The 17,317-nt window shown below is 35.4% G+C and overlaps 1 protein-coding gene across 1 annotated transcript in view; it reads left to right on the forward strand.

Moving 5' to 3' along the window:
- Positions 1-17,317, forward strand: part of ADGB (androglobin) — a gene marked incomplete at its 5' end in the record, with an annotated part of 132,711 nt that overhangs the window by 10,298 nt on the left and 105,096 nt on the right. The window contains 3 exons of the mRNA XM_081250501.1: positions 495-704; positions 8,381-8,520; positions 11,384-11,470. Coding sequence (XP_081106627.1) covers positions 495-704; positions 8,381-8,520; positions 11,384-11,470 — 437 coding nt within the window. The remainder of the gene's footprint in view (positions 1-494; positions 705-8,380; positions 8,521-11,383; positions 11,471-17,317) is intronic.

Genomic DNA, 17,317 nt, shown 5'->3' on the forward strand with positions numbered 1-17,317 from the left:
GTGTGTGTGTAATTTTAATTCTTTCCTGTGTCTCGTTGCTTGTCTAATTGGTTTTATAGACTTAAAGGGATCATTTCCTTCTCAAACTTCTCAACATTTACGGAAGAGTAGCTCAATCCTTTATATAATGTTAATTCCAAAATAAAATCATCATTGCTCTCAGAAACATTCAGTCTCCCTCTCTCCTCCCTCCTTTTCTGTCACACACATGCACACAACTAAAATGGAGGTCAATGTCAAATCACTGACAGTTTACTCTGGAAGACAGCTCTTAGCTAAGACTTTTTAGCTTGTACTGTGACTATATTTTTTGAAAATAAAAGCAAGATCTATGACCATTGTGTAGGTCAGAAATCAAAATGTGGGATATACTACATGTAGAATCTAACATTACCACTGGAAGTAGATTTTCAACTGTTCTCCCCACCCCCTTTCAAATTACAGTGCCAACAACTGAAAAATAACTAATGAACACTACTGGTTTTTATCTCTAGCTGATGAGATGGATTATCAGCGAAATCTATGCCATGTGGAAGATATTCAATGGGGATGCTTTGAACAATTATTTTAAAGGGACTGCAGGGGAACCTCCTCTTCTGGTCTGGAAGCCCTGGGAACACATTTACTCTCTGTGCAAGGCTGTGAAGGGTCACATTCCCTTGTTCAATAGCTATGGAAAGTACGTTGTGAAACTTTACTGGATGGTAAGTTTGTGTTCACATGCATTAAAAATTTGTGTGTCTCTCATATTGAAATATAGTTTTCTTACATGCCGATAATGAAGCTAGTAGAAGATGAGGCAGTTTACGAAGGCTATCAGCTGAGTACCTACTGGGGGGATGTCCTGCATATGTAATTTGAGATTAAAAACAACACAGTTGTATCCCCTGTGATGCCAGTCCCCTGTGCTTTTTAAACTGATGCTGCGAGGACCATGGAGGGGTGGCCCTCAGCTGCCTCACCCCTCCCAGGTAGGCAGGCTGGGTAGGCTGGTGGATGCACAGGGCTTTCACCTCTTTGATGTGGTATCAGGGTCATGGACAGGAGAGAGAGCTTGAGCTTGAGCGTGGTCCAGTCCTCTCTTGGTATATGCTACTGACAGGCCTGATCTGATCCATTTTTTGTCCTGAACTTGAGATGTGTTTTAGTGTTAGCAAATCTCACTCTGACACAGGAAGTATTTTACCTCTGCCTGAAAAGAAGCAAATGGGATAGTAAGAAGCGCAAATAGAAAATTCAAAACCTCTTAGCTAATACGGCAAAGTAGACTCACACCACATTTAGCAATGCTAGGTTACATTAAACACCTTTGGGTTCTTAATGGTGGAATGAATGCTCTTTTCTAAAGGCCCAGAGTCACAGGCAGGCCCAGCTACATGATTTGCAGAGTCTTTTGTTCAAACATTGTTAAGAATTTCAAGACAGTGATATCAGCACTTTAAACAAAGCATGAGGGCCTTCTGAGTGTGGGCCTCCCTGTGACTGCACAGGTCACATACCCATGAAGTTGGTCCTGGTCACGGAGAAAGAATCTTTTTGAACATTTGAGGGCATGAGGAAAGGGGATCATTCCATTCTGTATTTCTAAGAACATGACTTTTTCCTTAATGAGCCAGAGCCATCTGTCTTCCTGGGATGGGGACTGTTGAAAGGCCAATGCTTAGGGATGAATAGGATCACCACAGTGGGAAGGTAATCTTAGCCTCTGATACCCAAAGTAGGAGTTGTGTTGTTTTTGATAGTCACAGAAAGACCTTGAAAGTCAAAACGTTGTTAGGAGAGCACATAACTTCCTAATTTCCTTTATCTTCTCTGTTTACCAGTCAGGAGGCAGGTTTGGCGGAGTAGACTTTAGAGTATTAAGTGTGTTCGGAGGGGTGAGAGGGAAGATATGGCTTTAAGAGTGTGGTACACAGAGGACAGCGTAAGGTTGTGGAAGGAAAGTAAATGCGGGAGGAGTGACGAGGTCGGATGCCTGGGTGTTCGGCTCCACTTCTGCACATTTGCCTAAACTTGAGGTGGGATGAAGTTCAAAATTATTAAGACTTTTAAAACAGCATAAGCAGAACATTAAACCAAGCCTGTTAGTTTCTCCCCCATCACCCTTCTCTCTCTGCTTCCTGACATCCTTCCTTCTTTTCCAATTTCCTCCTCGATAGGGGTTGACGTTTATTAACACTATATTCCATTTTGCAAAGAATATGTGATTTATTTCTCTTTAACTGTACTGCTTCCTCGGAAACCCAAACCTACTTAGATTTTTACACCAGCATATTGTTTCTTCTGCAAAAGTTTTTCCATTTTTTCCAGTTTGGATTGTAAGTAAATAGCCTCAAGTTTCTTTGACATCAATCAAAAATTTATTGGGTAGCATAAAAAACAGTATTATAAAACAGAGAAGTTTCCTCTCTTCCTTCACCTGGCAGTGATAACACTGCTGCTGGGCCACATGTGGTCTCCTCAGGTGCTTTTCAATGTCAGCATTCCTTGGGCTCCTTGAAAGAAGCAATTAAGTTAGTGCTCTCCACTTCAGATATGTATTGCTCTTGGCAGCCTTTCTCTGAGTGCTTTCATTTATCTCTGAATAAACAGAGAAACTCACACCTTGAGACCAATACTTTTCCCCTGTTGCCATCTGTCTATCCATATAAAAAACATATTATCTTTTATTTCTGATTAACCTTTGTTAATTAACTTATTAAGTGCTTAACTTTTTAAGCACTATATTATCGTAGAATTCAGTTTCTCAAACTGTGGGGTGCAGAACACACCAGCGTCAACATCACCTATCATGTTTCCCATACCCCCCACCCCACAGTCTCTGGGCAGAGCCTGCAGTCAGCATTTGAAACAGGCTCTCTCCCACCCAGTGACATTTAGTTCTTTAAACAGTGTTTTCAAGGTATATGACATGACAAATTATTTTTCCATCATTCAATTACATTTTTCCAAAATGGAAATGTTTTTGTTCTCAGTTCATTATTATTAGCATTATATATGCTTTTATTTAAAAAATTCAAACATTATTAAAATGTTTAAATTAGCCAATGGAAGTTCCCTATGACTCTACCTACCCAGACAATCATAGTAAATGATTTCTGTATATCCTCCTAAACTTTTTCTTACAAATATATGTAAACCTACTATATATAATCTATACTGACAGTAAGATCATACAGTACTCATCATTCTGTATTTTTTTCCCAATCATGGACATTCTTTATGCTAATATTTATTGATCTACCTTGCACTCCATTGTTTAAAGATGACAATAGCTATAGTTGACCTTTGAATAACATAGGTTTGAACTGCCCAGGTCGACCTATAAGTGTATTTTTTTCAATAAATACAGCACTATGGTTATGATCTGCCCTTGGTTGAATCCTCAGATAAGGAGGGTCAACTATGGGACCTGAGTATCCCCAGATTTTGGTATATGTGGCTGATTCTGGAACCAGTCCCCCCCAGATACCAAGAGATGACTCAATACGTATTTTGCTAATTTCATATTGACAGACATTTAAGTTATGTCCAGTGTTTTACCAATACAAACAATGCTCTAAAATAGCGTCTTCGTGTATATATTTTTTCCCATTTGTGTGACTTTTCTCAGCTTTCTACATGTGTAATTTTTCTGTCAAAATATATGCAAATTCTTAATTTTGATAAGTATATCCAAGTTACTCTTGTATTTTAATTTGTATGTAATTTATATTTGATACAATTGGGTCTTGTCCACAATTTTGTCTACTCTGTTACTTCTGTTACATTTTATATATTTCCTTTTTCTGTCCTCTTATTCATTTCCTGAACATTCTGTAGGATTCCATTTTGTTTATCTCTGGTGTTTTATTTTTTTTAACTATAGTTATTTACAATATTGTATTAGTTTCAGGTGTATAGCAAAGTGATTCATTTATATATGTATATATATATTTTTTCAGATTCTTTTCCATTATAGGTATTGAAGATTTTGAATATAGTTCCCTGTGCTACACAGTAAATCATTGTTATCTATTTTATATATAGTAGTGTGTATCTGTTAATCTCATCCTCTTAATTTATCCCTCCCCCTGTTCCTCTTTGTTAACCATAAATTTGTTTTCTATGTCTGTATGTTTCTGTTTTGTAAATAGATTCATTTGTATTATTTTTTAGATTCCACATACAAGTGATCTTATATAATATTGGTCTTTCTCTGTCTGACTTACTTCATTTAGTATGATAATCTCTAGGTCTATCCATGTTGCTGCAAATGGCATTATTTCATTTTTTATGGCTGATTAATATTCCATTGTATATATGTACCACATCTTCTTTATCCATTCATCTGTTGATGGACATTTAGGTTGCTTCCCTGTCTTGGCTATGTAAATAATGCTGCTATGAACATTGGAGTGCATGTATTAGATCTTTTAGAATTAGTATCCCTAGTGTTTTTGAGTATATCTCTTTGTATAAAATTTTTGTAGTGGTGGCTCTAGGGATTAAAATATGCATGCATAGCTTATCACAGTCCACTAATATCAACATTTTACCTCTTAAATTGGAATATAACTGCCACCTTTTAGGCCCCTTTACACCCCTCCCTCTTTAGTATCATTGTCTTAAATGTTTCTTGAACATATATTGAGACCCTCATGAAAAATTTTGCTTTTAAATGTCAAAAATAATTTTAAAATATCAAGAGGAAGCTAATACTCTATCATTTAGCAATGTGCTTACTCTTTCCTTTGCTCTTTCTTCATTCCTAATGTTCCATTTTCTTTTTTTCTTTTTTTGCCTTTGAAGAATTTCCTTTTGCCACTCTTTTTGAGCCAGTCTCCTGGTGACAAATTATTTTATCTTTCCTTTACCTAAAAATGTTTTTGTTTCACTTTTATTCCTAAAGAATTTTTTCACTCAGTACAGAATTCAGGGTTGACAGTTTATTTCTTTCCGCATCGTGTGCTACTTTCTTCAGGCCTCTGTGGTTTCTGGGGAGCAATGTGCTGTTCTCCTATAGGTAATGTGTCTTTTCTCATTGGCTGCTTTTAGGCTTTTTACTTTGTCTTGTTTTTTAGGATTTTGATTTTAACATGTGTAGATTTCTGGGTGTAGATTTCTTTGGAATTATCCTGTTTTGGGTATTCTAAGCTCCATAAATCTGTAAGATTATGTTTTATGATAAATTTGGGAAGTTTTCAGCCATTATTCCTTCAAACCTACTTCAGCCGTACATTCTTTGTCCTCTTTTTTTTTGGACTGCAATGACATGAATGTTATGTATATTTGCATTGTCTTACAGGACCCTGAGGCTCATATTATTTTTTCAATCTATATCTCCCTTATCGCTCATAATTTGTATTGATATAACTTGCAGTTCACTAATTTCTGTCATTTGCATTCTGCTATTAAGGGGTTTGTTTGTTTATTGTTTAATTTTATATTCAAAATTACTATTTTTTCCTCTTTCATATTTTCTATTTCTTTGCTGAGATTTTCTATTTTTCATTTGTTTCAAGAGTGTTCATAATTACTTGTTGGAGCATTTTTATAATAGCATATTTACAGTTCCTACCTAAAAATTACAACGTCTTTATTATCTTGATTTTGTGGTCTGTAGATTGTAATTTCTCATTGAAATTGAGATGTTCCTGAGTTTTGGTATGATGAGAAATTTTGGACAGTTTCCTGGACATTATTTGTGTTATGTCTTATGACTGTGGTTTCTAATTAAAATTTCTATTTTAGCAAGTAGTCAGCCTGTTTAGATTTGGAATGCACACCCTGGATCACTTTTGTGGGCTTTGTTTCAAATCTCAATTTAGTTTGTAACACCTGTATAGTGCTATTCTGTTACCCAGAGGATAAGACTCCATCCCACAATCTCCTTATCACCACCTGAGGGGGAAGTGTGCTTCATTACTGCATGGGTAAGGTGTGGAAATAAGAGTGCCTCCAATAGGTTCAACCAGGCCAGGCACCTCCTCTTTACTGCAGGAGGAGGATGGAAGTCAGTTCTTCCCACTGACTCTTCTGGGGAGAGAAACTGCTTTGTTTACTTCTGAGCAAGTGAAGAAGTCAGAGCTCTATCCCGAGTGGGAAGGCACCACCTATTACTGCAGTAGAAGTAGGGAAGCAAAGTCAGAATTCCATACCATTCATATAATTATGACCATTCAGGTTTTTGCTGAAATCTCTGTCCACTGATTACTCTTTTCTTGATCTTTTGTAATTGTGATTTGAACTATTATTTATAAAACAAATTTTTTATTTTCCTTTAAGGGTGGTCATAGGAGGAAGAGGGTATAAATATATGTAGCCATTAGTTATTGTGACCTGGAATTGAAGTATGGAAAATAATAAAATTTGAACATGACTGTATTCTAAAGTACCTTTTATTAATCTATGTTTATCTTAACAAAAGGTATCTTTCTTTACAAGCATTCTATAATTAAACATTTTGATGGTCTTTTAAAATTATGTGGCACTAACACAGTAAACTCAGTAAAAATGTCCAATATACATCATTTACATGCAGTGACAACAAATTACCAAATGCAATAATAATTCAATGCCCTTTGATGAGGTTTCAAAAATTATTTGTGTTTATATATACATAACATTTCATTTACCCATAAACTTAAAGGAGGCAACTAACCAATGTATTAATATCAGTGAAAATTATTATAACCTTAGTCAAATTATGTTTTAGATATGTAATGTTGAACATTCATCCTTGTGTATTTTTATGTAACAGCTTTATTGAGATACAATCCACGTACCATACAATTCACCCATGTAAAGCATACAGTTCAACAGTGTTTAGCAATCAAATCATTCTGTATTGAAATATGTAATCACTGATCAGCTGGCAACAGCTGATACTTGTTAAACTGGTATAACAAAGTTCTTATGGCTACTTAAAACCTTTCCTTTGTGGGAATCCAGATAGCCCCTGTGAAATTTTTTTTCTGAAAATCAAAGTGTAAGAAGGGAACTACTATTGCTATTTTTTACTGTCATAAAATATACACAACATTTAGCATTTTAAGCATTATAAATGTACAATTTAGAGACAGTATGTATTTTTACAATGCTGTGCAATCATCACCACTATTTATTTTCACATTTTCATCATCCCAAATTGAAATTCTGCATCCATTAAACAATATTTTCTCATTCCCCTCTCCTCCAGGCCCTGGTGGCCTCTGTTATACTTTTTGTCTCTATAAATTAGATTTTTCCTGGTACTTCATGTAAGAGGAATCATACAATATTTGTCTTTTTGTATCTGGCTTATTTCACTGTGTATTCTTTTGGGTCCTTTCACTTAAAATTAGAAGAGAGAGTAGCTAAACACCTGTGACTTTAAACCTGTTTTGCCTTACATCATCCATAAGGAAATAAAGAAAAAGTCATATAACCACTAAATAAGGCAGTATGAGTTCAGTTACAGGTGTCATAAAAAGAAAGCATTTCTCACCCTATTGTTCCTATCTACGTGGGAAAATTATACTGTTCCTTGAATCTTGAGTTCAAATGTCACCTTCTTGTGAGGACATCCCCCAAGCAAAACTAGTCACACTTTCCTTTCTGGTCCTAGAGCATTTTAAAAGTATTACATTTTATATTTGCCTATATGCCTTCCCTCACTAGTCTGTAAGCAATTTAGTGGTATAGATATAAGCAATGTGTTACAGATCTTTGGGTTCACAATGCTTGCATCACTGCTGAAATATTTCTTGGGGGAAGAAATGTATTCAAACTAAAATTTCACATGAAAAACTAAAGTTTAAAAAAATATTTGAGCTCACAATCATTAATTTTATCGTTTACCTCAAGCTTTTAATAATGAAATAATATGTATACAGGTAAGTATATAATGATTTTATTAAATAAATTATTAATTAGCTTTATGTTAAAAAATAGATCTTTAAACAGGAGTAGGAGTAATATGGTAATTGGAAGTATAAGATCACTGAGGATATAAGGATAAAAAATAATTACTAACGTTACATTTGCAGAATTTGCATTATGACTGTATTAAGTTATTTAATCATGTCCAAACTTTCCATGATTGTGTGGTATTTTGGTTTTGCTATTTGAAACACTTCATCTTACTGCATTATGTAGGATGGGGCACCCTAGAATATGCTAAAAGACCTCATAAATAATCATACTATTGATATAGATATAGGCATGCTATAATTACATTTAATAAAATAATAAGCTAAAATGCTCAGAGTAGTATTGAATGCCAGTATGTCAGTCATTAGATGTAAGACGCTAAAATAAAATTATAAAACAGTAAATAATAATGTCAGCAGTGTACAATAATGTATGAGAAAAAATAGTGTTAATCACTGATAATATATTCCTTTCTTCTCATCTTTAGGGTTGCTGGAGAAAGATAACTATTGATGACTTTCTGCCTTTTGATGAAGAAAACAATCTATTGCTTCCAGCTACAACCTGTGAATTTGAACTTTGGCCAATGCTTTTGTCTAAAGCTATCATTAAGCTGGCAAATGTGGAGTAAGTAGAATAAAATATTATCACCCACTTGTATAAAAACAAAAAGGCAAACAACAGCAACGACAACTATACATCTGTATTGCATAGCTTTATTTTTCAAAAACTCAATTTTAAGAAGCCTTTTCTCCAAACAATGTAAACTTTCTAATATAAAAATAAATATGCCAAAGCCACTGATTTGAAATATTGCATTAGCCCACAATAAGACAAAATTCCTCCAAGAAAGATACTAAAAACTTATTCTACATCCACTGTTTCCTTATATTGAATGGAAAGTCAGTCATGGAAAATTAATCTTCAGCTTAATGAGAGAAAGAAGTTGTTCTGTAGGGGAAAATATTGGTTCATGTAAATACTGAATAATGTATACTGGAATCCAGTTAAAGTTTTAGGCTCTGTATATGCAGCAATCATTTACTAATCTTGAAGCCCTGAACTCTTCTGAAGGATGTCATCATGCTCCTCATACTTTTGGTAACATTGTTCCTTTTTATTCATTCAGGATGAAAACTACTCATGTTTCTTTTGAAATCTTGTGAAATCTGCTTGTGTCTTATATTCCTGCATGACTTGTGAACCAACATGTATGGGACATGTCTGCTATGTTTATTCTCTTAGCTTCCACTTGCAGAGACCTGTGGTCCTTCTGTTCTGGCCTGAATGGTGCAAAAAAGCTTTGATGCCTGACTTGTAAATGCATGGCAACTGTGTGTCTCTGCTCAGTGGGAGAATTCTCACACACAGTGCACCAGCTTGAATTTGCCACCCTTCCCCCTCCTGCAGTGTGTCACAGCCGCTCCTTTAAGAGGCCACTACAGCCATTTGCTCAAAGCTCAGCCCCCTCCCCTTCTATTATTACACATAGCACTGTCAGTCAGTAGCCTGGTCTGATTTTTTGCAGATTTTCATTTAGCTCAGCTTCCTTTTCTTCTCCCAAAGCCACACAATGAAAACAACCCCTCCTACTGCTATCCTTTTCATCTCTCTCTTCTCTTACCAACCCTCAATTTTCTATTGGAAATTTATTTTACCCAGCTTGCAACCCTTAATTTCAATTATTTTTAAAAGCTCAGCTCAGATCATTTTAGGTAGCTGAATACTACCAGGTATTCAAAATGGTGACAACTATGTTTGTTTATTTTTGAAAGAAAATAATGTTCCTAATTCTCAGACCTAACTTGAAGTTCTGAGAATTAGAGCCGCAAGGCCAGTGAAGCAGTAAATGTGTGACCTGGATAATTGGAGCAGCATTTTATCTTTCTTAAAGCTACAGTTCAGTAGAGTTTTGTAGCAACTTGAATAATAGAATTATTGTTATTTTTGAAAAATAAACAAATACAACTTGAAAGTAAAGGACCAGACTTAATGTAAGACATTTCTTAAGCTTACCAGTGGAAATCACTACATGGTCCAATTTATATTCGTCCAAAAGTTTTTCTCAGATTTTATAGTAGATAGTAAATACTTTATGTGAGTTTTAGCTTTCTACATTAAAAAATTAATATTTAGTAGTTATTTAAATACCACTATGAAATACACAAGGAAAAAGAATTACTTTTGTGGGGTTTGCACAGTCACATCCTGAATATTAATATGATTATTCAAAGAGGAGTTCAGACTGTGAATTATCCCACTAGATATTAGTTATCTTTGAGATATGTAGACATATCACAATTTATAATCTGTAAACAAGAAGCCAATGTAAATTTTTAAATGATGGAGCATGTGACTAAGATAGTAAGATTTCTTTCTGAAGAAAAAGACATGTATGCCGGTCAATACCATCAGTCATCACCGTTGGCATAAGGTGGACTGAAGCTCTGATTCCTGAGCAAAACATAGATATGGCATTTGTGTGTGTTAATGAAAATAGACTAATCACTTCAGAAAAAAAATTTAACAAAAGGATTAAAATGAGAAGAGCAATATTTGATCAATCACAGCCTCATTTGACTTTATGCTATGGTGGCAGATCCACTCTTTTGTACAGGATAGAATGGATGTTTCTGGTTCTCTGAAATTATCTAAGGATTTTATTAAAGATGTCTGATGCTCATCTTGTCCTGCCATGTGTGAGACTGACTTAATACACAGCCTCATAGGAATCTTAGAATAATTACCGAAACTAGAAAGATGAAGGGCACTGCCCTATTTTTAAAAGACCATGATAATATATTGAATATATAGAATAGATTATATATCATCTATATATATTTCCCGATATATAATATGTATGGATATGTTTATGTATATGACGTTAATGCTTTATATGTATGACATTTTAAAATAAAGCTTGTGGGCTTCCCTGGAGGCACAGAGGTTAAGAATCCACCTGCCAATGCAGGGAACATGGGTTCGAGCCCTGGTCTGGGAAGATCCCACATGCCTCGGAGCAATTAAGCCCGTGCACCACAGCTACTGAGCCTGCACTCCAGAACCAGTGAGCCACAACTACTGAAGCCCGCGCACCTAGAGCCTGAGCTATGCAACAAAAGAAGCCACCGCATTGAGAAGCCCGAGCACCACATCGAAGAGTAGCCCCCACTCGCCGCAACTAGAGAAAGCCCGCACACAGCAATGAAGACCCAACGCAGACATAAATAAAATAAAATACATTTATAAAATAAAGCTTGTAAGCATGTTTTGTAATAGATATTAAATTTTATCATTGGATCTATTTAAGTGCCTTATCAAAACAAGTCATCTGACTGTTGGAAAAGTGTATTCTTGTGCTGTAATGTATAACCAGTAGGACCCCTACATTTATTATTATATCACTGTTTATTAGAGATTCCTGTTTTTTATAGACCTCTCTCTGTTTTCAAATGTTATTGACCATACTATTGTGCATTTTCTTTTTTAGCATCCATGTAGCAGAGAGGAGAGAACTGGGAGAGTTCACAGTGATTCACGCACTCACAGGATGGTTACCAGAAGTCATTTCTCTCCAGTATGTTTGACCATTAAGTAACTCATATATTTTTTTATCTCTTCCTCAGTAAGGTTTCTTTAACTAAAATATTCATAGTCTTTAAGAAAATTTTAAAAATTGTCACATTTTACAAAGTGTTTGGAGAATAACATGTTATAGTATTATAAAAAATTCCTTGAGATTACCAGGATAAATTCTGTTTCCTTATATATAGTAAATTTAATCCTTAAATATCTGAATTACAAATATTAAAACAATGTTAATTATTTACTATAAAATATTTACAGGTGTCCCTTTCTACTTACACACTTATTCAATACAGAAAAGTACAAGCGACTTTTAATTAGCTACCCATACTAGGGAGTGAATAATATTAAAATGCCTATTAGGCCTTAAGCACTTTAATATATTATTCTAATTAACACCCACAGTCCTGAAAAGATTATCTTATTTAATTATCCATATGACCCTATCAGCTAGGTGTTATATGTCATTGGAAATGAGAAAACTGAAGCTCAGAGTGGTTGAATTCCCTAAAGCTGTGTACATTGTACCTGGAGGTAATATTTGAATATAAATCTTTCTGGGTCCAAAGCCCACAGTCTTTCTCTCATATGATTCTAGATATATAGAGATTGTTTGTCTGTGTTCAAAGAGAGAGCATTTAATGTAATGCTTGCTTAAAATTTCACAACTATTTTTTGTTTCATGCATAAAGGTTATAGCCACATAATTTGATCATATTACCACTGATACTGGAAATTAATCAGGTTAAGGTACATAGAAAATAATTATATCAATAGTTCTGAACATGCCATCAATCCAGATGCTGATTTTTATAATAAGATCAAATCCACAGTACAGTTATCAATTTGGATCATCTCTGATCTTTGGTGTTAGAAAGCTACCATTCCCAGTGTCCAGGTTAAAGGAGACTGAAGACAGGTCCTAGTAACTTGGATTCTACCACCTAAAGCATCCTTTCAGCAGGATAAACCAACCATTGTTTGGTTCAAAGAAAATATATCTGCAGGGGAAAAAATGGGAGGGTAGACAAACTCCTCTAAGGACCACTTTCCCGAAAAAGAGCTAATATTGCTTTTTACCTTTGGGAAAGGTCCAGATAGCACCCTTTTAGATCGTCTCATGGAAAATCCTTTTCTGATATCTAAGAGAAGAGGATATTTATTGACGTGATATGGTCAATGTTAGTGGAGAGAAATAAAGAGAGACTGGGGTTTATAAGTATGGACTTTTCTAAAATTTTATCTTCAGTGTTGATGGAATGCTTAAAATTTTGCCTTAATTTTCCCTGCAATAAATACACCAGAGACATGAAAACATTCGAAGTCTATCAGAGGGTGGTAAAGAAACAGGAGATCAAAATAATTTGTGACTAGAAAATTAGTAAATTAAAAATTGGGAATTGTCTCTTGCTAGAATCATACAGTGAAATCATACATGAAAACTGAAAACACTATTCATATACTTTCATGATTATAAGACCAGTTTATTTCTTTTGTTTTAAAGACTTTTTAAAATATATAGACCATTTTTAAAGTCTTTAGTGAATTTGTTACAATATTGCTTCTGTTTTCTGTTTTGGTTTTTTGGCCATGAGGCATGTGGGATCTTAGCTCCCCAATCCCGCACCCCCTGCATTAGAAGGTGAAGTCTTAACCACTGGACCACCATAGAAGTCCCAAGACCAGTTTAATAATTAAATTAAATTAAAAATTTGAAGGATTATAGATGCTCAATTTGCATCAATTTATGGTTGCTTATAAAATGTCTATGAAAATGACATAAGGGGAAAAAGCTTGAGCTTTGGTGTCAGAACTATACAGCTAAACTTACATTCTTATAATTCCAATTTCAAGCTATGTGAATTTTGCAAGTAATATAACTTTTTTGGGCCCTAGTTTTTCATATGTAAAATGCAGGTAAAAACGACCTGTCTTATAGGGTTGTTCTCAGGATTGAGTAGGTAAGAGTGTCAGAAAAAGTAACTGATGTATGGTAGAGACATAATTAGTGCAAGTTTCTTTCCCTCTAATGAGTATCACTATATTATTTAATATTATATAGATATATTTATGGTAGTTAATAATCAACCTTTGGAAACAGAGAAAAGTCTAAAAAAATGAGACTGACTCAGATGTTCAAGTTTATCATTTTACTTCTAAATGTACCCAGAAAGTAAAAGATATATACTCTCTTTGATTTATGTCATGATTTGTAAGATTTTTTGTTATGAACATTCTGCCACACTATGCATATAATTTAAAATTACAATTACACTATAAAATCACGTTAATTCATGTGTATATAAGTGTATAATTTTAAATGAAAAGAATGTCATGGAACAGTATAATAAAGATTGTCAAGAAATGTTTAATTTGAAATCACCATCTGCCAAGGATGCAGGTGGAGGTCAGGTACGGCTTCATGGAGAAAGTTCTGACTTGATCTGAGCCTTTACCATTGACTGGCTTTGATTTGAGGGGACGGAAGGAAAGGGACAGGGAAAGCAGGAGAACAACATGGTAAAAGCCATGGTATGTTCAGAAGTGGGATGTTTCTCTTCCTACAAAGGATTCGATTGTGCAGAGACAGGCCCTGAGGGGCTTCGCCAGTCATGGTCATGGTTTTACAGAGGTCCAGGAGAATTAGAGTATTCAAGTTTCATACTTGTGTTCACTACGGACTTTTTCCATATGAAAATCAATTAGGGTGAAAAGTGTTTTGTGACATCTTCAACAGACAGCCTTTCCCTTCCCTCTCCCATAGAAGTACCAAAGGGAGATATTGCTCTATTTGCAACTGTTGACCTGCCTCTTATGTTTTCCTACAGTTAGCACTGTTTTATCATTTGGAAAAAAAAAAAAAAAACACCTTCTAACTCTCCGTATTATACTAGAAACACAGAGTGGCTATTAGAAGTCTGACAATTTCAAATGAAGAGATGATGCTTTTCTCCACAAATTTATTTGATCTTGGTGTAGTTCATTTGTGAATAGAACACTCCACCACCCCATATTTAAGCCTAACTGTCCAAGATGTTTTATAGTCTCATCCTTTGGTGTATGAATATTTCTTTTTCACGGCATAACATTTTTTACATTGTAGGTGGGAAAAAACACAGGCGTTTTGGATTCAGAAAGATCTATTTTAACCCTGATTCTATCATTTGGTAGTCTACCATTTGTGACTGCATAAAATTTACAACCTCTTAAAGTTCAATTAGGATTGTACTACCTATGTTGCAGAGCTGTTATGGGATTAAATGCAAAAATGAAAACTGTCTTGGCAACCACTAGCTGGCCACCCACGTCTTCATTCTGTTTCTCAAATGTGCTAAACTCATTGTCCTTAGGGTCTTTACATGAACTGTTCTTTATTTATGCCTGGAATGATCTTCCATCAGATATTTACTTGGTTGGATATGTCATAACATTTAGATATCACCAAGCTTAAATATCAGCTCCTCGGATAGGCCTTCTCAACTATCCCATCTAAATTATCTTTCCCGAATGATTCCATATCCCATTGTTTATTATTTTGTTTTCATCATGAAAGTTAGAGCTGCCTGTTATCTTCTCTCTCTCCCTCTCTCTCTCAATCTCTCTCTTCAGCCCCCTGTCTCAGTTGTATCCATCCACTGGGATGGTAAGATGCATGAGAATAGGGACCCTTTTTGTCTTTCTCAATGTTGAGACTTCTGTGCTTAGAGAAATGACACTGAATGGCCATTACACAGTATGTTCTCAATAAATGTTTGTTGATAGAGTAATTTCAAAAATATTTTAAAAGGCTAAACTAGAAGTTTGTAAAAGATTCTTTGGGAATCCAGGACAGGAATGTATAGCTTAATTTCCCTAGAAAGTAATGCTTAAACTGACCTCAAAGGATTAGTTGAAATTAGTGCAGCTTATTGAGGTAGGGAAGCCAACTCAGAGAAGAAAGAATAGCCTGAAACTACAAGGGAGCAGGGTGTAGTCCCAGAAACGCACCTTGTTCTGCAGGACTAGATTATGTGCTGGGTTCTGGAGGATGGATGGGTATGGGGTGGAGTATGCAGGAACCAAATAGAGAAAGTTAAGAAATCTTCACAACAGAATGTCACTGAGGGATTTTATACAGGAGGATGATCTTATCTTATCAGACTTGTGATTTTGGAGGATGGCTCAGATGTCAGGACTGGAGCAGGGGAACTGGTTTGTGCAGTATTGCAGAAGTCTTTGCTAAGGGCTTCTACAGAGAAAGTGGTGATAGGAATGGAGGAAGGAGATTAATCCTTTGTCAGTTGCTTTGTTTGCAAATATTTTCTCCCATTCTGAGGATTATCTTTTTCTCTTGTTTATGGTTTCCTTTGCTGTGCAAAAGCTTTGAAGTTTCATTAGGTCCCATTTGCTTATTTTTGTTTTTATTTCCATTACTCTAGGAGGTAGGTCAAAAAGGATCTTGCTGTGAATTATGTCATAGAGTGTTCTGCCTAAGTTTTCCTCATAGAGTTTTGCAGTGTCTGGCCTTATATTTAGATCTTTAATCCATTTTGAGTTTATTTTTGTGTATGGTGTTAGGAAGGGTTCTAATTTCATTCTTTTACATGTAGCTGTCCAGTTTTCCCAGCACCACTTATTGAAGAGGATGTCTTTTCTCCATTGTATATTCTTGCCTCCTTTGTCAAAGATAAGGTGACCATATGTGTGTGGGTTTATCTCTGGGCTTTCTATACTGTTCCATTGATCTGTATTTCTGTTTTTGTGCCAGTACCATACTGTCTGATGTCAGGGAGCCTGATTCCTCCAGCTGCATTTTTCTTTCTCAAGGTTGCTTTGGCTATTCGGGGTCTTTTCTCCAAAATATACAAGCAGTTCATGCAGCTCAATATCAAAAAAACAAACAAATCCAAAAATGTGTGGAAGACCTAAATGGACATGTCTCCAAAGTAGACATACAGATTGCCAACAAACACATGAAAAGATGCTCAACATCACTAAACGTTAGAGAAATGCAAATCAAAACCACAATGAGGTATCACCTCACACCAGGCAGAATGGCCATCATCAAAAAATCTACAAACAATAAATGCTGGAGAGGGTGTGTAGAAAAGGCAACCCTCTTGCACTGTTGGTGGGAATGTAAATTGATACAGCCACTATGGAAAACAGTATGGAGGTTCCTTAAAAAACTAAAAATAGAACTATCATATGACCCAGCAATCCTACTACTGGGCATATACTCTGAGAAAACCATAATTCAAAAAGATACTTGTACCACAATATTCATTGCAGCACTATTTACATTAGTCAGGATTGGAAACAACCTAAATGTCCATCAACAGATGAATGGATAAAGAAGATGTGGCATATATATACAATGGAATATTACTCAGCCATAAAACGGAATGAAATTGAGTTATTTGTAATAAAGTGGATGGACCTGCAGTCTGTCATACAGAGTGAAATAAGTCAGAAAGAGAAAAACAAATACTGTATGCCAACACGTATATATGGAATCTAAAGAAAAATGGTACTGATGAACCTAGTGGCAGGGCAGGACTAATGATGCAGATCTAGAGAACGGACTTGAGGACATGGGGGAAAGGGGAAGCTAAGGAGAAGTGAGAGTAGCATTGACATATATACACTATCAAATGTAAAATAGATAGCCAGTGGGAAGCTGCCCCATAGCACAGGGAGATTAGCCCTGCGCTTTGTGACCACCTAGAGGGGTGGGATAGGGAGGGTGGGAGGGAGGCTTAAGAGGAAGGGGATATGGGGATATATGTATATGTATAGCTGATTCACTTTGTTGTACAGCAGAAACGAACACAACATTGTAAAGCAATTATACTCCAAT

The sequence above is a fragment of the Mesoplodon bidens genome (genome assembly GCF_964165515.1).
Source record: "Mesoplodon bidens genome assembly, chromosome: 12".
Taxonomy (NCBI): Eukaryota; Metazoa; Chordata; class Mammalia; order Artiodactyla; family Ziphiidae; genus Mesoplodon; species Mesoplodon bidens.